The 22,500-nt window shown below is 23.3% G+C and overlaps 11 protein-coding genes across 11 annotated transcripts in view; 3 read left to right on the top strand and 8 right to left on the bottom strand.

Moving 5' to 3' along the window:
- The window catches only part of DICPUDRAFT_47694 (methylenetetrahydrofolate dehydrogenase), a 1,569-nt gene extending 1,070 nt beyond the window's left edge, over positions 1-499 (top strand). Inside the window, exons 2-3 of the mRNA XM_003287974.1 lie at positions 1-76; positions 144-499. The exon at positions 1-76 is cut by the window's left edge and continues 419 nt beyond it. Coding sequence (XP_003288022.1) covers positions 1-76; positions 144-471 — 404 coding nt within the window. The 3' untranslated portion in view covers positions 472-499. The remainder of the gene's footprint in view (positions 77-143) is intronic.
- A 1,276-nt stretch (positions 500-1,775) lies between these two features.
- Positions 1,776-3,618, top strand: DICPUDRAFT_92027 (uncharacterized protein). Its single transcript, XM_003287973.1, has 2 exons — positions 1,776-1,884; positions 2,014-3,618. Exon 2 carries the CDS (start codon positions 2,032-2,034, stop codon positions 3,565-3,567), a length of 1,536 nt encoding a protein of 511 aa, XP_003288021.1. The 5' UTR covers positions 1,776-1,884; positions 2,014-2,031; the 3' UTR covers positions 3,568-3,618.
- Positions 3,619-3,855: 237 nt separating this feature from the next.
- On the top strand, positions 3,856-6,173 carry DICPUDRAFT_152220 (uncharacterized protein; the record flags this gene model as incomplete). The annotated part of the gene is made up of 2 exons (XM_003287972.1): positions 3,856-4,663; positions 4,750-6,173. The coding sequence occupies 2 exons, from the start codon at positions 3,856-3,858 to the stop codon at positions 6,171-6,173; spliced, it is 2,232 nt and encodes a 743-aa protein (XP_003288020.1).
- Positions 6,174-6,292: 119 nt separating this feature from the next.
- Positions 6,293-6,540, bottom strand: DICPUDRAFT_152219 (uncharacterized protein; the record flags this gene model as incomplete). The annotated part of the gene is made up of 2 exons (XM_003287957.1): positions 6,293-6,450; positions 6,531-6,540. The coding sequence occupies 2 exons, from the start codon at positions 6,538-6,540 to the stop codon at positions 6,293-6,295; spliced, it is 168 nt and encodes a 55-aa protein (XP_003288005.1).
- A 495-nt stretch (positions 6,541-7,035) lies between these two features.
- Positions 7,036-7,510, bottom strand: DICPUDRAFT_92026 (uncharacterized protein). Its single transcript, XM_003287956.1, has 2 exons — positions 7,394-7,510; positions 7,036-7,312 (listed from the first exon to the last, which is right to left on the bottom strand). The coding sequence occupies exons 1-2, from the start codon at positions 7,401-7,403 to the stop codon at positions 7,155-7,157; spliced, it is 168 nt and encodes a 55-aa protein (XP_003288004.1). The 5' UTR covers positions 7,404-7,510; the 3' UTR covers positions 7,036-7,154.
- Positions 7,511-8,185: 675 nt separating this feature from the next.
- DICPUDRAFT_152217 (uncharacterized protein) lies at positions 8,186-8,436 on the bottom strand (the record flags this gene model as incomplete). The annotated part of the gene is made up of 2 exons (XM_003287955.1): positions 8,186-8,343; positions 8,427-8,436. The coding sequence occupies 2 exons, from the start codon at positions 8,434-8,436 to the stop codon at positions 8,186-8,188; spliced, it is 168 nt and encodes a 55-aa protein (XP_003288003.1).
- A 729-nt stretch (positions 8,437-9,165) lies between these two features.
- Positions 9,166-9,406, bottom strand: DICPUDRAFT_152216 (uncharacterized protein; the record flags this gene model as incomplete). The annotated part of the gene is made up of 2 exons (XM_003287954.1): positions 9,166-9,323; positions 9,397-9,406. 2 exons carry the CDS (start codon positions 9,404-9,406, stop codon positions 9,166-9,168), a joined length of 168 nt encoding a protein of 55 aa, XP_003288002.1.
- Positions 9,407-10,081: 675 nt separating this feature from the next.
- On the bottom strand, positions 10,082-10,324 carry DICPUDRAFT_152215 (uncharacterized protein; the record flags this gene model as incomplete). The annotated part of the gene is made up of 2 exons (XM_003287953.1): positions 10,082-10,239; positions 10,315-10,324. The coding sequence occupies 2 exons, from the start codon at positions 10,322-10,324 to the stop codon at positions 10,082-10,084; spliced, it is 168 nt and encodes a 55-aa protein (XP_003288001.1).
- Positions 10,325-11,190: 866 nt separating this feature from the next.
- On the bottom strand, positions 11,191-11,559 carry DICPUDRAFT_72405 (uncharacterized protein). The gene is made up of 2 exons (XM_003287952.1): positions 11,445-11,559; positions 11,191-11,361 (listed from the first exon to the last, which is right to left on the bottom strand). Exons 1-2 carry the CDS (start codon positions 11,452-11,454, stop codon positions 11,204-11,206), a joined length of 168 nt encoding a protein of 55 aa, XP_003288000.1. The 5' UTR covers positions 11,455-11,559; the 3' UTR covers positions 11,191-11,203.
- Positions 11,560-12,190: 631 nt separating this feature from the next.
- On the bottom strand, positions 12,191-12,428 carry DICPUDRAFT_152213 (uncharacterized protein; the record flags this gene model as incomplete). The annotated part of the gene is made up of 2 exons (XM_003287951.1): positions 12,191-12,348; positions 12,419-12,428. The coding sequence occupies 2 exons, from the start codon at positions 12,426-12,428 to the stop codon at positions 12,191-12,193; spliced, it is 168 nt and encodes a 55-aa protein (XP_003287999.1).
- A 588-nt stretch (positions 12,429-13,016) lies between these two features.
- On the bottom strand, positions 13,017-18,938 carry DICPUDRAFT_78846 (uncharacterized protein; the record flags this gene model as incomplete). Its single annotated transcript, XM_003287950.1, has 10 exons — positions 13,017-13,756; positions 13,832-14,640; positions 14,733-15,175; positions 15,251-16,849; positions 16,919-17,421; positions 17,498-17,848; positions 17,933-18,457; positions 18,634-18,636; positions 18,749-18,767; positions 18,933-18,938. 10 exons carry the CDS (start codon positions 18,936-18,938, stop codon positions 13,017-13,019), a joined length of 4,998 nt encoding a protein of 1,665 aa, XP_003287998.1.
- Between the last annotated feature and the right edge of the window lie 3,562 nt (positions 18,939-22,500).

Genomic DNA, 22,500 nt, shown 5'->3' with positions numbered 1-22,500 from the left:
CCATTACAATTGTAAATAGAAGTGAGATCGTTGGTAGACCATTGGCAGCAATGTTGGCAAATGACGGTGCCTATGTGTAAGTTAAATAAAAAAAATAAAATAAAAAAAGAAAAAAAAATATTAATATTTTATTTTATTTTTAGATACTCAATTGATATAAATGGTGTTATTATTTTTCAAGCTGGTAAAAGATATGGTACAATTAAAATGGTTGAAACATCAATTTCAAGAGAAGAAGCAATTTCAAAAAGTGATATTTTAATTTTGGGTGTACCATCCTCGAATTATAAAGTAAATAGTGATCTAATTAATGAAGGTACCATAGTTTTAAATTTTGCTGGTTGTTTAAATGTTGAAGAATCAATTCAAGACAAATGTATTTTAGTGCCAACAATAGGTAAAGTCACAATTGCAATGTTAGAAAGAAATTTATTACGTTTATACAACAATCAATTAAATAAAAAAGATTAAATTAATAGTTTACATTTCTTAAAAAACTATATATAATTAATTTTTCGTTTTATTTTTATTTTAAACTATTACCTAACTTTAATTAAAAATATTTTAAATTCATTAATACATAATAAATTTTAAATAATTTTAATTAAAATATTATAGTTTTTTTTTTCTTTAAATTTTATATGTTTCAAGTGTGCCAGTAATGATTGAGTTTAAACGACTTATGAACAAGTAAACATTGCCCACTACTGATACTCTATGAGTTCGACCAAAGGCGTATAAAAAAGAATTGATAAACTCTTTTCCATGATGGCCACGGTTAAGGAAGCCCGAACACATTTCCAACTAATTTGTTAGAAAGATAGCAATGAAAATAAAACACGACCCATTTTTTGTTATAATTATGGGAATAGACCGAAAAAAAAAAAAAATTATTTTCGTTACCCAAAAATTAAAAAAAAAGAAAAAATATATTTTTAAAATTTTTCCCAACCAATTTTTTTTCTATTTTTTTTTTTTTTTTTTTGATTACAAATAAAATAAAAAAAAACCATTGGTTAATAATTGAATAATGAAAATTATCACCCAATAAAATAATAATGAAAAAAATATAAATAATATAGTAAATTAATTGTTATAATGGGGAGGGCACCGTGTTTTTTAAATTTTCATATCAAACTATATATAATGATTAAATTAAATTTTTAAATTTAAATATGAAAAATAATTCACACACTTACCCCACCGCCACATTAAAAACATATAAGAACCACACTTCAGTTAAATAAGTTAACAAATATATTTTTAAAATATTTAAAATTTAAAAAAAAAAAATTATTTTTATTTATTTTTTTATTTTTCATTTCTTTTTTTTTGGAAACCTTTTTTTTTTTTTTTTCTTTTCTTTTATTTTTTTTTTTTAAAAATAAATATATATATTATAACATTACTTTTTGTAAAAAAAACAAATAATTATAAAAATATAATTTAATTTATTATAATTTTTTTTATAATAAAAATAATAAATTTATATTTTATAATAAAGTTGTCCTATTATTTTAAAAAAATTAAAAATACTGCGACAAAGCATACCACCTGTATTTTTTTTTTTTTTAATTTTATATTTATTTTTTTAATTTCACTCACACACCCATCCCTACACATATAATCATCTTTACCCCCAAAGTTTTTTTAAAGTGTGTTATAATAATTTAAAATTAATAGTAATATAAATAATAATAATTATAATTATTTAAAATAATTAAAAAAAATCTATTTAAAAAATTTATTTTTTTTCATTTTCCTACAAAATAATAAACGAAATTAAATAACTTTTATAATTATTACACCCACACAAAGTTTTTTTTTATACAAGATATTTAAACAAAATATTTTTTAAAAGATAATCAAGAGTAAAAGAAAAAGGTAAATATTTTTTTAAAATTTTTAGAAAAATAGAATAAAAAGTAAATTATATATTAATACATTATTTTTTTGTTTTTTTTATTTATTTTTAAATTTACAATTATAAAATTTATTTTTAAAAATTTTTAGTAATCAAATAGCTTAGAAATGGGATTAATTATAGTTAACATATTAAAAACATTTTGGAGATGGAGTCAATTGTATTTAACATTATTAATTTTAATAATTGAAAGAATAACAAGATTTTTTGTAACCACTGTTTTTGGATTCGTACCATTTAAGTTTTATTTTGACAATATTGGATTCAGTTCAGGAGTATCAAAAGAAGCAAGCGAAGAGGAGAAGGATTTAGAAAGAGATGCAATCGAAATGATTACAGCAAGAGGTTACCCAGTTGAAGAGCATTTTGTAACAACACCAGATGGCTTTATATTAGGTCTTCATAGAATTACTGGTCCAAAGCAATTTAACACTCCACCAGATTCACCACCAACTTCACCAAGAAAGATTTTTTCAAAAAAATATAATAATAATAATAATAGTGTTAAAAATAGACAATCACAACAACAGCAACAACAAGAGCAATCTAAATCAGTTGAAGTTGATTCTGAATCAGTATCAACAACTTCATCCACAACACCATCACAACTATTTAGTTCAAATAAACCAGTTGTAGTTATTATGCATGGGTTTATGCAAACATCAGAGGCATGGTTATGTAGAAGTGATCCAAAAGATTCATTACCATTTATTTTGGCAGATGCAGGTTTTGATGTATGGCTTGGAAACAATAGAGGAAACAAATACTCTTTCAAACACACACAATATACACCAAATCAAGAAGGTTTTTGGAATTGGTCATTGGATGAATTGGTTCGTTATGATTTCCCAAGTATTGTTAATTTCATTTGTGATCGTACCGGCGCCAAATCAATATCATATATTGGTTTCTCACAAGGTACTGCTCAAGGTTGGGCTGCATTATCAACAAACACAGCAGTTGCAAAAAAGATTAATTTATTCATCGCATTAGCACCAGTATCAACTGTTAAAGGTTTCAGTAACCCAATGATTGATAGTTTAGCAAGAAGTCGTCCTGATTTTATATTCCTTTTATTTGGAAAGAAATCAATGTTACCATCAACAATTTTCTGGAGAAATTTCCTTCCAAAAGATATCTTTGTTAAAGTTATAGATACATCGGTTCGTTTCCTCTTTGGTTGGCACACAGAAAATATCTCTCAAGATGAAAAGGCTATGCTCTACTCTCACATTTTCTCATATACCTCAGTTAAATCAGTTGTTCATTGGTTCCAAATCATTCAAACTAATCGTTTCCAAATGTTTGATGATATCCTCTTGGGTATAACTCCAAATGAAAACTCTAAAAAGCCTCATCGTTACCACGGTAGAGTTATACCTGGATATCATCCAGCCCAAATATTAACAAAATGTGCTCTCTTTTATGGCGGTTCAGATAGTTTACCAAATACAAAAGCTTTATTAGATCATTTACCACGTGACAAAGTTGTTATGGTCCACGAAGAAGAAAAGTATGAACATTTGGATTTTATGTGGGGTAAAGATTCTAAAAAAGTTTTTTCAAAAATTGTTTCATTATTAAAATCAAACCAAAACGATATTTTATTATCACCAAATTTATCACCAAAATCATTAATATAAAAAATAAAAAAATAAATAAAAAATTAAATTGTATCATAATAATTAATTTATAAATATTTAAAATAAAGTTCACACAATTTTTTTTTGGTTTTTTCTTTTCGTTGCTCGAAAATAAAATGAGATAATCAATTTTGTGACAACATAAAAAAAATATCGTTTTTTTTTTTAATTTTTTTTTTTATTTTAATAAAACTATATTTTTTTTTTATTTTTTTTTTTAATTTTATTTATAGTTTAATAATATAGTTTTTATGGTTTTTATATTTTTTTAAATAATGAAAAGTAAAAATGATAAATAATCTTAATGAATATATTCATTATCTTGGTGATGACAAAAATTGCTTTTATCACAGAAATAGTTTAATATTATTAGTTTGCGATAATTGTTTAACACCAATTTGTATAGAATGCATGACAAGCAATCACAAAGGTCATAGTTTTTCAAAGATATCAAAACATGGATGCAAAGAAATATATAACGAAATTTTAGAGCAGTTTCAAACATTAAATGACTATAAATCAAGTGATCAATTTATTTTGGATCAATTAGATGAATGTAAAATAATATTAGAAAATAATCATAGAGATCAGATAAAACTTGTTACAAACCGCTTTAAAGAGTTACATGATTTATTATCAATCAAAGAAATGAAAATTGTAAAAGAATTAGAATCATTATTTAGTGAAAATCAAACTATTTATATACAAACCAAAACCGAATTAGAAACAAATATAAAATTTTTATTAAAGCTATTAGAGAAATATCATTATAATAGTTTAAATAAAATCAAATTCGACAATCTATTCAATATACAAGAGGGGGAAGACGAGATAGACGAAGAGTGCGACACTGAAACAAAAAGCGAAATCAATAATGAATTTATATCAATTTTTAAAGACTACTACTTATTTAAAACCTATTCAAGCAATAAGAAATATTCGCAATTTCAACCCTTTGAAGAGCACAGTGTAGTTTTTAATCAAGATGTCATTGAAGGATTTAAAGACTCTTTAAATTTTATAATAAAGTATGAAAAAAAATTATTTAAAGATAAAGAAACTTTAAAGCATCTAATGATAGATAAACAATTTAAATGTATGCATATTTTTTATTTCTATTTATTTTTTTATTTAAATCAATATTAACTAAAATTTTAATTTTTTTATTTTTATTAATTATAGTAAATGATATTATTTTCAAATATGATAAAGAATTAAAAAATAATAAAAATTTAATAATAAAGAAATTAATATTGAATGAAAATATAAATTTAAATAAAGAAGTGGAAATAATAAATAACATTAAAGAACTATATTTAAATAATAAAGAAATTAAAATCGAAAAAGATTCACTACCAGATGGAATAGAGAAATTACATTTAGGAAAATTAAAAGAGCCATTAGTAGTGGGATCTATTCCTAGGACAGTTAGGTGGTTGTGGTTAGAAGATGGATTTAATCAGCCAATTACAAGTGGTATTATACCAGATTCAGTTCATTCATTGTATATAGGGGATGTGGAAAAAGAATCTTTTAATGGAGAATCAGTTTTTCCAAATAGTATTAGGTGGCTATATTTTTTAGATGGTTTTGGTCTTCAGGTTATAAATGATATCATACCGAAATCGGTAGAGTCAATTCATTTTTACAACATTAAATCAGAGTTATCCAAAGATTCTATACCTAGCAATTTAAAGAATTTATGCTTTAGAGACGGCTTTGATAAACCCATACCGAAATTACCAAACTCAATAGAAAAGTTACATATATTCAATATAAAAAGAGAAGTTTCATTAGAGTCTTTGCCTCAATTAGTTAAGTTTCTTTTCTTTTACAATGGTTTCTCTCAAGTTATTTCAAATGAAATTATCCCATCATCTGTACATACATTATATTTGGGTGATATTAATTACCCAATCAAATCAATTCCCGCCACAATAAAGCATTTGTATTTAGACCCGGGACCAGATCAACCAATGTTACCTGGTATAATCGCAGAATCAGTCTTTTCATTGTATCTTTATAAAATTAAACATCCTTTAATAGCAGGCTCCATACCAAAATCAGTAAAATATCTTAGATTATGCAACGGTTTCAATCAACCATTATTACCCGGTGTAATTCCTAGTAGTGTTGAAAAGTTAAGCCTATATGATATTAGAAAACCATTGTTATTTTCCTCTATTCCCAATTCAGTTAAAGAGCTTTTCCTTTGCAATAAATTTTCTCAAGAGTTAACACCTGGATTAATACCAAATAGTGTACAATCATTACATCTTTATGATATAGCGGGTTTATTGGTCGATTCAATTCCAAACAGTGTAGACTGGTTGTTTTTAGAGGATGGTTTCAATATAAAGCTATTTCCACGAATAATACCAAGTTCTGTAAAGCGACTATCACTATATAATATAAAGCAACAACTAATGGTCGGTTCAATACCTGAAGGTGTCGAGGTTTTGTATCTGTGTAATGGTTTCAATCAAAATTGGTCCTCTCCAAATATTTTACCAAGTACTTTAAAAGAAATTTATTACTTTGACGGTTTTAATGTAGATTTGTTACCCACAGTTTTATCAAAATCTTTAAAAATAATAAAAATTTAGTTGTATTTATTAGATACACTCCATCTTTTATATTTTCATTATAAAGGTTTATTTTATTTATTTAAATAAATGTTTTAATTATTTTTTCAAACGAAAAAACTATTTTAAAAAAAAAAAAATTATAATGGGAATCTTGGTGGTGGGTAATTGGTTGGATCTTCAGTGGTTTTGTTGGTTGATGAAGTAGCAAGGTATAAGGTATCAGCCTTACGAGTAGTGGTGCTTGATGAGCCTTTGCCTGATGATTTGTTGAAGCCAGATAAGTTGGTTAAAGCGTCTGGTTTTAAAAAGGAAATTTCAAAAAAATAATTAATTAAAAGATTTTATCTTTTTAATTAATCTTTAAAAAATAATTACCAATTAACATTTTAGATTGGGTATTATAAAAAAATTAATAAAAAAAATTTAAAAGAAAATATACAAATAGATTATTTAATGGTGATACAAAGTAGTGATACAACAGATAGATGTTTGTTTGGATTAATTAAAAAAAAAAAATGTTTAAAAAAAGGATTTAATTTATATTTTTTTTTTTACCAATTTTTTTCTAAGATTTTAATTTAAAGTTTTGTGAAATTATATAGAAATTTTGAATACTTAATATATTGTTGACGTAGGTTGTTTCTTTGTGTGCAAAGATGATATTTTCTTTGAAGAAAAAATATCTAATTTAATTTTTTTATAATTTTTAATAAAAAAAACTATTTTGAAAAAAAATCTATCCCTTTGAAATTAATTAAAATAATCAAAAGAAATATAAATTCTATTTTACATGGAGTTTTAGAGCATTTATTTAATTTTAATTTAATTTAAGAAACCCTATAAAATAAATTTAATATTAAAAAATTAAAAGAGATAGTTTGGTTTGAGATTTTAAAATAATTTTATTTTTATTTGTTTCAAAAACAATCTATTTAATTATATTTTCATTGAAAATAATAAATTAAATTAATTATGAAAGTGTGAATTTATAAAATAAATTTATAATGGGAATCTTGGTGGTGGGTAATTGGTTGGATCTTCAGTGGTTTTGTTGGTTGAAGAAGTAGCAAGGTATAAGGTATCAGCTTTACGAGTAGTGGTGCTTGATGAGCCTTTGCCTGATGATTTGTTGAAGCCAGATAAGTTGGTTAAAGCGTCTGGAGAAAAATTAAAAAAAAAATAATTAAAAAAATTAATACAAATTTTGAAAATAGGAATTTTATAATTTAAATAATTACCAATTAACATTTTTATAGAGATTTAAAATTGAAGAAATTAAAGGAAAAGTTTAATGTGAAAATATTATACAAATAGATTATAAAGGTGATACAAAGTAATGATACAACAGATAAATGTTTGTTTGGATTAATGAAAAAAGCATGTGCAAAGATGACTATTTATATTTTTTAAAAAAAAAATTAAAAAAATTAAAAAAAATTAAAATTTTTTTTTTTACCAACTTCTTTGATTTAGATCATTTCTTTAAAAAAATTGTGCAAATAATACCAGTTAAAAAAAATTTCTTAATTATTTAATATCCAATCAATTTTTAAAAAGGATTAATAATTTTGTGTGAAAAATAAAATTTTTTTTTTTTTTTCAAAATTGAGTGAATATCTCGGCAATTTAAAAATGAGATTTTTGTGATAATTTTATTATAAAATATAATGGTGGAATAAATTAAAATAATTTTTTTTTTTTTAATTTTTTTAATTTTAATTTAATTTAATTTTATTTTAATAAATTTCTTCCATGCCCTGCAAAAAATTATTATTTTGATATATGAGAGTTTTTTAAAAAACAAAATAAAATTTGTAAATTGAAATAACCACATCTTGAAAAAAAATTATTTGATTTGGTCACATTTTGATAAAACAATAATATTTGTGATCTAGATAAAGCAAATTAAAATAATTAAAAAAAAATTTGTTTTGTTTTGTTTTGTTTTGTTTTGTTTTGTTAAAAAGAAACAATTATTTTAAATATTTGTTTATTAAAACATTTATTTATTAATTATGAGATGAATAGATTTATAATGGGAATCTTGGTGGTGGGTAATTGGTTGGATCTTCAGTGGTTTTGTTGGTTGAAGAAGTAGCAAGGTATAAGGTATCAGCTTTACGAGTAGTGGTGCTTGATGAGCCTTTGCCTGATGATTTGTTGAAGCCAGATAAGTTGGTTAAAGCGTCTGGAGAGAAATTGAAATAAAAATAGAGGAAAAAAAAAGATAAATATAAAATATTTATTTAATAAAAAATAAATAATATTTACCGATTAACATTTTTACAGAGATTTAAAATACAAAAATTAAAATTAAAGTTTAAAGAGATAATATACAAATAGATTATTTAGTGATGATACAAAGTAATGATACAACAGATAGATGTTTGTTTGAATTAATGAAAAAAAGAATGTGCAAAGGTGACTATTTATATTTTTTTTTTTTTTTAAAATATTAAAAAATATGTTATATAAAATAAAAAATTGGTATTTTATAAGAAAGCCATGGGTTATTCAGATTGTTTTTATAAAATACTTAAAATTTAAAATTTAAAAAAGTTTTCTTTGATTTAGATTCTTTAAAATATAGGGCAAAGATAGCGCGTTGAAAAATTGATTGAAAATTTTTTTAAAAATATCTTTTGAAATTTTTTTTTTTTTAAATTATAATAATGACTCGAAACTAACGGAGTGTTGAGCCTGAAAAAATATTATCCCAATATTTAATAAATTTTTTTGAAAATATTGTTTATTAAAAAAAAATCTTTAAAAAATTAAATGAATAAATTGAAAGCAGGATTGCTTTTATATACTAAAAATTTTATTACTTTAATATGTTTATAAATTATATAAAAATTATGAGAAAATTGTTTTGTTATTTTCCTTAATAAAAATATTTATTTATTATTTTAAATTATTATATTAATTTATATTTGAGCAGTTTTTATGGTTTAAAAAAGTTTATAAACATTTATTTAAAATTTTTATATAAATAGAATTATAAATATATTTATAATGGGAATCTTGGTGGTGGGTAATTGGTTGGATCTTCAGTGGTTTTATTAGTTGATGAAGTAGCAAGGTATAAGGTATCAGCTTTACGAGTAGTGGTGCTTGATGAGCCTTTGCCTGATGATTTGTTGAAGCCAGATAAGTTGGTTAAAGCGTCTTGTCATATTTAATAAAATTAATATAATTTAAAAAAAAAAAAAAATTATATAATATAATATAATATAATTACCAATTAACATTTTTTTTACAGAGATTAAAAATACAAAATTTTTTATTAAATTATAGGTTGAAAGAATATAATACAAATAGATTATTTAATGATGATACAAAGTAATGATACAACAGATAGATGTTTAATTTTCAAAATTAAAAGATGAATATTTATAGTTTTTTTTTTACAAAATTTTTCTTTTTTTTTTTTTTTTTTTTTGAAAAATGGTTAGATTTTAGGAAAGATATTTATTCTTTGATTTAGATCTTTTTTTTGAAAAAAATTGTGCAAAGATAGTCTGTTGAAAAATTATTGTGAAATTTTTTTTTAAAAATATCTAATATTTAATAAAAAAAAATTATAATGGAGAGACCTAGGTTTTTTTTATGGGAAAATCGGGGCAATATAAAAAAATATCTTTTTTTTTGTTAATTTCTTTTAAATTGCACATAGAGTATTTTTCCCTAAATTTGTTATAAAGTTTGGTTAGGAATTTGATATTACCTCTTTTAAAATATTTTTATTATCTCAAAATTTATATTAGAAAATATTGTTATAAAAATTTTTTTATGTGTAATATAAATAAAAATAAAATAAAGTAATAAAAATTTTTTTTTTATTTTTTTTTTTTGGAATGAAAAACAATTATTTCTTAATAAATGGTTATTAAGGCATTTATTTAATAATTATAATATGAATAGATTTATAATGGGAATCTTGGTGGTGGGTAATTGGTTGGATCTTCAGTGGTTTTATTGGTTGAAGAAGTAGCAAGGTATAGGGTATCAGCTTTACGAGTAGTGGTGCTTGATGAGCCTTTGCCTGATGATTTGTTGAAGCCAGATAAGTTGGTTAAAGCGTCTTGTTATTATTTAGATAAATATAAAAATATTAATTTAAAGTGATTAAAAAAAAATTTAAATAAATAATAAATACCGATTAACATTTTTTACAGAGATTTAAAATACAGAAATAAAAAAATTAAAAAAATTTAAAGTCTAAAGAGAAAATATACAAATTGGTATTTAAATGATGATACAAGGTAATATTACAAAAGATTATTTGTTTGTTTTTTGGATAAATGAAAAAAGTATGCGCAAAGATGACTATTTATATTTTTTTTTTTTAAAAAAAAAAAAAGAAATTTTTAAAATTTTTTTTTTTTTTTTTTAAAATTATGAGTGATTTTTAAGAAAGCCTATCGCTTTCTTTGATTTAGATCTTTCCATTAAAAAAATTGTGCAAAGATTCCTTGTTGAAAAATATTGTGAATTTTTTTTTTTTAATGTCCAATCAAATTTAAAATAAAATCCAACCACAATAAAAAATAAAACCCAAAAAAAATTTGGTGATAAAGTTTTTTTTTTTGGGAAAGTCTGGGTATTTTAAAAAAGATATTTTGGAAAAAATTTATTATGTATTTTTTTTTAGATTTTATTTTGCACAAAAATTTTTTTGTGTCATATATTAAACATAATGCAATCATTTCCTTGAGTCTTAATATATATCAAAAGTGGTGTTTGCTAATTATTTTTTTAAAAAAAGATTTATATTTAATTTAAATTTTGTAATAACAAAAGTGTGGTTTTTAGCTAAAAAAAAGTGATTTTTTTGATCAATTTAATAATGAATTTAATTAAAAATTGTTATTATTATTTTTGTTAAAAAATATATTTTTTAATTGGTTGCTCTTTTTTTAAAAGATAAACAATTGAAAATGAATAATTTTATTTATTTTTTTTTGGAATGAAAAACAATTATTTCTTAATAAATGGTTATTAAGGCATTTATTTAATAATTATAATTATGAATTTATAAAATAAATTTATAATGGGAATCTTGGTGGTGGGTAATTGGTTGGATCTTCAGTGGTTTTATTAGTTGAAGAAGTAGCAAGGTATAGGGTATCAGCTTTACGAGTAGTGGTGCTTGATGAGCCTTTGCCTGATGATTTGTTGAAGCCAGATAAGTTGGTTAAAGCGTCTGGAGAGAAATTGAAATAAAAATAGAGGAAAAAAATAGATAAATATAAAATATTTATTTAATAAAAAATAAATAATATTTACCGATTAACATTTTTACAGAGATTTAAAATACAGTAATAAAAATTAAAATTAAAGTTTAAAGAGATAATATACAAATAGATAATTTAATGGTGGTACAATGTAATGATACAACAGGTAGATGTTTGTTTAATTTAATGAAAAAAGCATGTGCAAAGATGACTATTTATAATTTTTAAAAAAAATATAAAAATATATAAAAAAATAAAAATTTTAAGAATTTTATAAGAAACCTATGGATTCTAAAATCAAGATCTTTCTTTTAAAAAATTTGTGCAAAGATTGCAATATTTTAAAAAAATAGATTTTTAAGTTTTGTGATTGGGTGGAAAATCCCAAAAAAAACTTAAATAAAAATTTTTTTTAAATTTAAATTAAAATATTATTTTTAAGAAATTTGTTTAGTAAATTGGAAAAAAAATTAAAAAATTAAAAAATTAAAAAATTTTTGAAAAGTAATATTGGAAATTTTTGGACTTAACAATTAATTGTAAAAGTCGTTCAAGTTTGCCCACACATTTGTTATATCAAAATTTAATGCGAAAAAAAGTTAAAAATTTGGTGGTTTTTTTTTTAGTTATTCCAAATTTGCGCAAACTTGGTTGGATCTCACAATATTTAGTGTATAAAATTTTAAAAAGATATAAATAATATAGTTTATGTATTTTGAAAATAGTTTTTTTATTTTTTATTTTAATAAAAACAATTATATTATATATTTATTAAACATAAAATATAATAAAATATATTTATAATGGGAATCTTGGTGGTGGGTAATTGGTTGGATCTTCAGTGGTTTTATTAGTTGATGAAGTAGCAAGGTATAAAGTATCAACTTTACGAGTAGTGGTGCTTGATGAGCCTTTGCCTGATGATTTGTTGAAGCCAGATAAGTTGGTTAAAGCGTCTACAAAATTATAATAAAAATAATATTAATAAAATATTAATTCAAAAAAAAAATGAAAAATAATAATTACCAATTAACATTTTTTTTATGTACAAATATTTAAAATAAAATAAAAAGTGAAAATTTAAAAAGATAAAAAAAGATTATTTAATAGTGATGATACAATGTAGTGATACAATAGATGTTTGTTTGAATTAATGAAAATAAAAATGTGCAAAGATGGCTATTTATATTTTTTTTGATTAATAAAAAAAATTTTAAAAATTTCTAAGTTTTAATTTTTTAGATGTATTTTTTTATTAATCCCAGAAAAAAAATGTGCAAAGATTATCCCAAAAAATGGGTATTAATTTCTTTGAAAATATCTTTTTTTATTTTTTTTTAATTTTTATTTTTTTTTTATATTCTCAAAATTAAATACATATTTATTTATTACAAATTTTTTTTAATTAAAAAAATTAAAAAAAAAAAACAATTTATTGCAAGAGGGGACCAAGTTTGTGCAAATTTGAAATAACAAAAAAAACCCACCAAATTTTTAACTTTTTTTCTCATAAAATTTTGATATAACAAATGTGTGGGCAAACTTGAACCGCTTTAACAATAAAATATATATAAAAAAAAAAGAATTTAAAATTTATTTATACTACATATTTTTTATTAAAATTCTAATTTTCGTTTGATGAAGAAGCTTGTGATTCATGTGGTGATTCATTACCACCAAATTTGGAGAGTTTTGTTGAACGGCCAGTTGTTGTTGAATTACCAAGAGTATTTCCGTTTTTATCTCTTTGTTTTTCACGTGGATTGAAACAGTAAAGGATAGCAATGGCAGGGATAATTTCTGTAATAATTAAACCAATAAAACTAAAAACTATTGAATTGAAATCTGAAACTAAAACCAATACAAATGCGCAGTGAAGAAGGAAACCAATTGAACAAATAATTGAAAGAATGAAGACCTTTGTTTGGTGATTTGTTTTAGAGCCAGTATTAACATTTCCAAAATGTAAACGTTTATATAAACTGCTACCTAAATATATGAAAGCTGTTCCAAGTAATAATGAGATGAATGCTTGAATAACAGCATAAGCAATACTAACACCCCTTTGAGCTGCAGAGGTTTTGGTTGCTACAAAGATACGTGAGCCGCAGTCATTGATGGGTGTATATTTGGTATATTGGAAGACCAAAACAATGGCAATGAATAACATATAAAGGACCAAATTGATAATGAAAACCATTGAATATAACCTTTTGGTAAGAGTGTCGGCGCCTCTATTTTTCTTTAAAACTAAAAATACAATAACATACCATAATATAATGATGAGACAAAAAGATGTGAAATAAATGAAAGTTGGTAGTACTACTAAAATGTAATCAGCAACTGGACTATCAGACAGTTTACCTAGAGTTGAAAATAAAATGGAATATTAATATTAATATGATGATGATGAAAATAATAAATAAAAATAATATATACCATTAACTAATAAAAAGAAATAAATTGATCTAATCAAGATGAAACCAGTTACAAATACAAGGAGTAAATGAATTAATTGGAACTGAGTGACAATCTTTTTGGTGTAAAGATATAACAATGTACCCAATTCATAGAAGCCAGCAACAGCAACAACAAGGAAAATAACAGCCAATGCGTACATTAAACCTTTGGTTTCTTCATCAAAAAGCTCTTTACTTTTACCTTCCCACTCATCGGCACGGTTAATTTGGAAATATATTGGTGAACCTTTTGGAACATCTTCAATAAAACCACAATAATATATTACATCGCCTTCTTTATTAAGATGAATAGAAAGACTAAGTGGAGTTGGTTTATCTTTTTCATTTTCTTGAATAGCTAAATCGACAGTTGGATATTTTTCATTAAAGTTCATTGAGTCTGATATCTTGAAGCATACATCAACATTACGAACACCGTCTTGAGATTTTATCATTACACCATCACTAATCATTGTACCAATAGTTGCCCCCTTTTCGTTGTAGATTGCAAAATTATCTGGTTTATTATATGATACAAAATTTGATGCTAATGAATCTGGAACAGTTGATGTATAAATTTCTCTGGACATTTGCGAGATTGAAAGAGTTTGACAACTTTCACTAATTGAATCTTTTGTAAAATTAAGTAAACCGAAATCAAATGTGAATTTTGATGATTCTTCTGCACATACTTTAGCTTGACCTAAAAGTGGGACTGATGACTCGAAACATTGTGGACCACCTTCACCAAAACAACTGCATGCTAACGAGTTTAAGTTGGATTGAATTCTTTTTTATATTGAAAATTAAAAAATAAAAAAATAAAAAATTAATTCAAATTCTAAATGAAACTAAATAAATAAGCTTGTTATAATATTTACCTTTCCATTCTGCAAAATGCTTGTGAACGGTATAATTCTGAAACATGAGTATTTAATGCATTCATAACACTATCATAGAAATTTTCGTAGTTGAAAACTTTTGATTCTAATTTATTTGGGACAAATGATTTATTTTCCAACCATTGTTTTTTGACATAGACGCCTGGTAACCAAGTGCTTGGAGTCCATTCAAATTTATTTGTCCATTCGTTAAGAGTATCTCTACAAGCTGAACAGTTATCTTTGGTCATTTCATTAAACTTATAATTGTATGGTAAGTTACCCCAATCTGATCTATCAATAACTCTGCAACCTGTTTGTGATGTACACTCATCTTTATTTTTTGCTGGAACCCACCATGTGCCACCAAAATTTTCGCATGCCGCTTTAGTTAAATATGATGGAACTAAGGTAAAACATCCATTTGGAGAATCTGATTCTGCCTATAAATATATATGAAATTTAAAAAATTAGTAATTATAAATATTAAAATTGGTAATAATAATTTCCAAACCTACATTAAATTCGCAAGTCATTGTACTGTAGTAATGTAAATGTTTTTTGAGACATTTACCCAAACCTTTTGGATAATTTGAGTTTGAGTCTGGGGAAAAGTAATATGAATCTGTGCATTCACCAACAGTGGAACATTGTTCTTTTGTGCAATCTTTACTATATTGTGTCTTACAAGCAAATACACTGTCTAATGGACCAGAGCATTCACCGTAAACTTTTGAAGCACATTCAACCCAAGAGTAGCCGCTACCAGCTGCATTACAAGCACTTTGGTCTAAATTAGGTGCAGTACAACTATTTGATAACCATACACCAGAGCTAGATTCACATTCTGTTTGATTATTTTTTTTCAAAATAAAACAACCAGAAGATCCTCCATCTGGGGTGGTGCAAGTGGTGCCACAAGCAGAGCTACATTTACCGTATTGGCTTTCACAAGTTGCTTTGTCAACACCTTCTTTGTATGAACCGTCTGAAAGTAAACAAACATATTCATTCTCACAAGATTGCTGATCTGGATTTGGGAATACATGACAATTGGTTGTATCATCAGTGCAATAACCACAAAATGATAAAGGATTACATTGACTCTTGCAAAGGGAATTATTTAAATTGGTGCAATCTAAATGTGGACAGAATCCAAAGGAGTCACAATTACCAATATGAGATATTAGTTTTAGTGAGCTATCGAGGGCAATATTATCATAACAGATATCGTGATGAATTAAACATGTAGAGTCTAAACAACCTTCATTCTTGTTGCAATTTCCGTATTTGGCTGAGCTAAAAGTATATGTTGAACGGTCCATAATTGATTGATAACCAATACAATCTTGAGTGGCATGATAACTATGTAATGTATCAATAGTCTTGCTGTTAAATGCTGTTGTACTATCGAGTAGATAATAAAGAACACCTCTTGGAAGATTTTCTAAAACACATTTGAGAAATGATTTATCAATGGTATCAAAATCTGGGATACATTGTCTTTTAAAAAGATCGCATCTATGGGCACCATAACCGTCACAATCTGAATCAAGTGTGCAAACTGGAGAGATTAATTCATTTTTGCATTCTCTTAATACGGTTACAACTTCATACTCGATGTTGGAAATAGTGGAGCCAGAGATGGTGCATTCTTCAATTGTTGAAAGTGAACGATTGAAATCGGTTAAAACTGAAAGAGAGCAATCTGGGCTGGAGCATTGATTTTTGACAGAGTCGACTCTAAGAAGTGTATTTTTTGTTGTATTAAAGGGGAGATCCGAAGGATTACAGCATTCATAATATGAGAGTTTTGAATTACAACATGGATTGGTTTGAAAGAGTGGATTTGTTGCTTCATATGGACAATTTTTAAGACTTCTATAACCTAAATAAGTTTCAGTTTCGAAATAGTTTAAAATTTGACTTTGGCAACCATACCAAGCATCGGTAATTGTCAATGAATCGAGATTGTATCTATAGTTATTGATATTATCTCTATCTAAAATATCAAATAAAGAGCCTTCAATTTCCTTAATCATATCATTAGCTTTATTAAACTTTTCGATATCACATTCCAATTGGATCTCTCTAAACTTGGTACTGAGTTTAACTGGCTAAAAAAAAGAAATATGACTTTTATTAATACTAACACTCTATTGAACAATAATATTAATATTACTTACTTTTCCATCTTTATCAAATATATTTGAATTTATAACCAAAGTTGAATTTTTCAATGAATCATAATCCAAATACTTTGTGTATATATAACCGCCGTTTTGTTCTAGTAAAAATGAAGCTTGGTATGAATTTGGTTTGAATGTGTTGAAAGTTGGATTTAAATTTGAAGAAGAGAGGACATAATCGAAAATAGATGAAACTGGCCACAATGGATTTAAATCTTCTTGTGGGTATAAAATATCAAATGTTTTTTTAAGATCTGATGTTGAGAGGGTGTGTGTTGTGTAATAACTTCCACTGGATAAATATAATTTGGATGTACTTCTTAAATTTAAATAACCAACTTGAGCAGATTCTGATGAGTAGATGGATTGTTGATATTTTTTACCATAGTTGGTAATTGAAAATACATATGTGGTTGGATAATAAGCTACTGCTGTGATGTAAATAGTTAAAGGTGTTCCATCACTTTTTGGTTCCAAGTAGAGAAGCATAAAATTTTCAGCTAAAGTAAAATAATGGTTAATTATTAGTAATTATTCTAAATATAGGATCTTTAAATTAGATCTTTTTTTACTTACTATCCTCCATTAATTCCCATGTTGCTTCACCAAGAACTGGTTTTGTGACATTGTCATTATCAGAAATTAAAATATTAAGAGTTTGATCGATGATTGGAAAGTTAAAATAATAATAATCCGGTTTTGTAATATTAATTGCAAAATATTTTCTTTCGTTATAACCAACGGATATCTCGTAAGAAGTTCCAATATCTAAGCACTTATGAGTTGTGCTAAGTGGTCCTGAGAGTTGACATGGTGTAACTGAACTATCAACATTTTGAATCTTTAAAGAATGTAATACCAGAGAAAAATTATAAACATTTGAAAGGGGTGTTACTTGAATGAAATATGTATCTCTTGTCCAACTTTCTAAAATATGTAAAATAAAAAAAAAGGTGTAAGAAATTTTGAAAAATGAAAAAATAAAAATATAAAAAATGCCGCGAAAAATACTTTTGAATGTAGTTGATGCTGTTTGAATATTATCAGATGGACATATGTTGTATTGAATATTTCTTTGGAATGATCTACCCATAGTTCTTAAATCATTTAGGTTTAAACTTGATCCAATATCGGTATTACCATAACCACTAATTGAGTTTGCTTTTAATGATATACCATTGCACTCTAAGCCATTGGCTTTAAATCTAAATTGTTTAGTTTTATTAATTGAGAAATTATAAACTTTATCTAATTGGAGTACCTCCCACTCCCCAGTGCATGGATGATCTTTATCTGTTGGACATTGGTTGGTGCATGTTGATGGTCTTGATTTAGGTGGGCACTGAGTATAATCGCATGAGCAATCAGTATTTGAATCTGGGTTTTCGGGTTCCGGACATTCGAAATTTGGACACGATATTGTGTCATATACATAAAGGTCATCCGATAAATCAACATCAAAAAGACCATAGGACAATTCTGAACCTAAAACATTTGTTGTTTTTTTGTATATTCTTGCATCTTTGACACTTACACCTAAATTATTAAAATTTAAAAAATAAAAATAAAACAAAAAAAATAAAATGAATAAATAAATATTAATATATTTATGTTGATGGTTATTTAATCATTTATTTATTGATTTTTTTTTTTTTTTTTTTTTTTTTTTTTTTTTTTTTTTTTTTCAAATGATTTTTTTTATTATTTCTTACAATCTATAAATTTTAAGAAAAATAAAAAGGTGAAAAAAATAATAAATTTATTCATCTTTTGATTTCAAAAAATACATATAATTATATGTAAATTTATATATATAAAATAAAATACAATGGGTACGTGTTTTTCTCTGTTTTTTAAAATAATTATTTTAAAAAAAAAATTATGATAAAAAAAACAAAATTTTTTGGAAAAAAAAAAAAAAAAAAAAAAAACGATACTAGTTTTAAATATAAACGAGATCATTTTCCACACAGATTTAATTAGGTTATGCGACAAATTATTGCCAAAATACTTTCATTTTTATAATCAAAATAATCATTTTTAAAAAAAAAAAAAATTTTAAAATTTTTTTTTTTTAAATTTTTTTTTGATTGAAGATATTTTGGTTTGTATTTTTTTTTATTTTTGAAAGAAAAAAGAAAAATTCTCTAATAAATTTTTTTTTGATTTTGATTATAACCGTTATTTTTTAATAAAATATTGAAAAATTCCACACTCAACAAGATATTAAAAAAACAATTTCCCAATCAAAATCTTTAAAAAATTTGTTCATTGTTTGTGGAGTTGATTTTTATTTTCACATAATAAAAGTGTTAAGTAAAAGTGGATTAATTAAAAAAAAAAAAAATAAAAAAAAAATAAAAAAAGGTATTTTTAAAAATAATTGGACAACACACACCACTTTGCGCAAATTACTCATATTTTTTATTTATATTTTTATTATAAAAATAATAAAGATCGAGATGATGCCATATTTTTCCAAATAATTTCACAAAAACATTTTAATCCAATAAAAAAAAAAAATAATCTTTGCGCAATGCATTAAAAAAAAAAATATAAATAATCAAAATATTTTATATTTTTTTCATCTCTAAAACAAACAAACAAATAAGTATTTGTAATATTACCTTGTATTGTAGCACCAATCAATTATCTCTTTGTATATTATTATTTTATTCTCTATATTTTTTTTTTTTTAAATTTAAATACCTTCCAAAACTAATCTAAAATGTTAATTGGTAATTATATTCAATAAAATATATTGTATTCATAAAGTGGTTATTAATTTTTTTATTATTATTTGAAAATATACCAAAATACCTCCAAAAACAGACGCTTTAACCAACTTATCTGGCTTCAACAAATCATCAAACAAAGGTTCATCAAACACTACCACTCGTAAAGCTGATACCTTATACCTTGCTACTTCATCAACTAACAAAACTGCTGAAGATCCAACCAATCCACCACCACCAAGATTCCCATTATAAAATAGTTTCAATTATTTTATATTATTATTGCACAAACAATAATTATTCACTTGTTGTTTATTAAAAAAATAAATACAATTAAAAACTAATTAAATTTAAAATTAATTTTTTTTTTTTTTTTTTAAAATTAAACGAAGATTTATTGAGTGTTTTTTGTTTATAGCTTGACATTATTCTCTGAAAATATAATAAAAAATTTTTTTTAAAAAAAAAATAATATTTGCAAAGAATTTCGAAATTTTATATTTTTAATGCATGCAATTTGTCTCAAATATTTTTTTAATTTATACTATTATATTTTCAATAACCAATCAACATTCACCTTGTGAATTATTTAAATAACTAAAATAAAATAGAAAAAAAAAATTTAAAAATATGATATCTTCGCTAAATATTTAAAAAAACTAAAATAAATAAAATAAGATAAATTCGTAAAAATTAATTTAAATAAAGCAGTAGATAAATTTATTTAATAAGTTAAATAAGAAATATAAGTATTAATTTTTAATTAATAAACAGAAATCAGCAGGTAAAGATATCATTTTTTGTGCAATAATAATATTTAAAATAATTTTTAATTTTTTTATAATGGGAATCTTGGTGGTGGTGGATTGATTGGGAATAATAAAAAAAAATAAAAATTATAAAGAATTTATAGTTTTATAAAAAAATAAATAAAAAAAAATAAATAATAAAAAATATTATATCACAATCAATCTCTACTGATAAGCTGCAAATATAAAATTATAATAAAATTTTCCAAACTAATATTTGATTGGGTATTAAATATGATAAATATCAATGGATTTTAAATTCAAAATTGTTGAGTGTTTTTGTTATTATAATTATTTTAAAATTGGACAGCTAAATAATAAAAATTTTGTGAAATTTATATAATTTTTTTTTTTGTAAATAGTTGTATATAAATTTCACAAAATTTTTCACAAAAACAAAAAAAAATTTTTCTATTTTGTATTTGTTATTATAAATAATCCATAAGGTGATTGTTGATTGGTTATTGAAAATATAACATAAATTTTTATTAAAAAAAATATATGGGGCAGGGGTTATATATATTAAAAATAAAAAATTCATTGCAAATTTTATGTTTTTTTAAAAAAAATTTTTTTTTAAATTTTTCCCAAATATCCATAATAAAAAAAACACTCGTAATTTTGATTTAAAATACATTGATATTTATCATATTTAATACCCAATCAAATATTAGTTTGGAAAATTTTATTATAATTTTATATTTGCAGCTTATCAGTAGAGATTGATTGTGATATAATATTTTTTATTATTTATTTTTATTTATTTTTATTTATTTATTTTTTTTATAAAACTATAAATTCTTTATAATTTTTATTTTTTATTATTATTAGTTGTAATCAAAATATAATCATAACACAATGTTAATTGGTAAATTATATATAAATATATTTCAAAATAGTTATTTAATATTAATATTATTTTTTATTTTTATTTTTATATTTTTATTTTATTCAAAAAAAAAGACGCTTTAACTAACTTAGCTGGTACCAAATCTTCAAACAAAGGTTCATCAAACACTACCACTCGTAAAGCTGATACCTTATACCTTGCTACTTCATCAACAAATAAAACTACTGAAGATCCAATCAATTGGCCACCACCAAGATTCCCAATGGTTTAATTATCATTTATTAAGATCCAATCAATTGGCAACAACCAAGAATCCCAATGTAAATCTAATGATAATTTACTTACTGTTTATTCAAAAATTAAACTTTTAATAAATTTATTTTTAACTTTTTTTAAATTTTTTTTAAATTTTTTTTTAAAAATTAAATAAAGATAAAATTTTTTATATGGCCAATGTTGAATTTAGTTATTTCATTATAATTTTTTTTTTATATTTTTAATACTCATTCCACTAATAAAAAAAACCATGTTTTTTTTATATAATTTTTTTTTAAATATTGTGTTTGTTTATCGTTAAACCAAAAAAAAATTTTAAAGTGTTAAATTTTTTTTTTTTGGGGTGATTTTGTGAGGAAAGATTTTAAAAAGTGTTTTGTTATAAAGCACATAAAACTATAATACTCAATTAAATTTAAAGTAAAATAGAAATAATTTATTTTAAGAAATATCAAAATAATTTGATAATAAAAAAAAATAAACACACTCATTTTCAATCACATTTTTTTAAATTAAAACAACCCACACAAAATTTTTTTTTCTATTTTATTTTGGTGGATACAAGCAATTCATAAAGGGATTGTTGATTGGTTATTGAAAAATTCATATTATTTTTTAGAATAAAAACAATTTGGGACAGGTGTTGCATCATTAAAAATATAAATTTTTTGAAATTCATTTGCAATATTATATTTTTTTTTTTTAAATTATTTCAAAAGTATCCACAATAGCCCCCAAATTCGTTTTTCTATTAATTTTTTTTTTATTATATTCCAAATAGGAATTGATTTTTTTAAGGCTATAAATAACGAAAAACAACTTCAAACAATTTTTGGGTTTTTAAAAAGTCCCAATGGAAATTAAGTCCTTATTTTAATACCCCAATCCAAATAATAATTGGAAAATTTT

Source organism: Dictyostelium purpureum (genome assembly GCF_000190715.1).
Source record: "Dictyostelium purpureum unplaced genomic scaffold DICPUscaffold_119, whole genome shotgun sequence".
NCBI classification, from domain to species: Eukaryota; Evosea; class Eumycetozoa; order Dictyosteliales; family Dictyosteliaceae; genus Dictyostelium; species Dictyostelium purpureum.
This window is presented reverse-complemented; position numbering and strand designations above follow the sequence as displayed.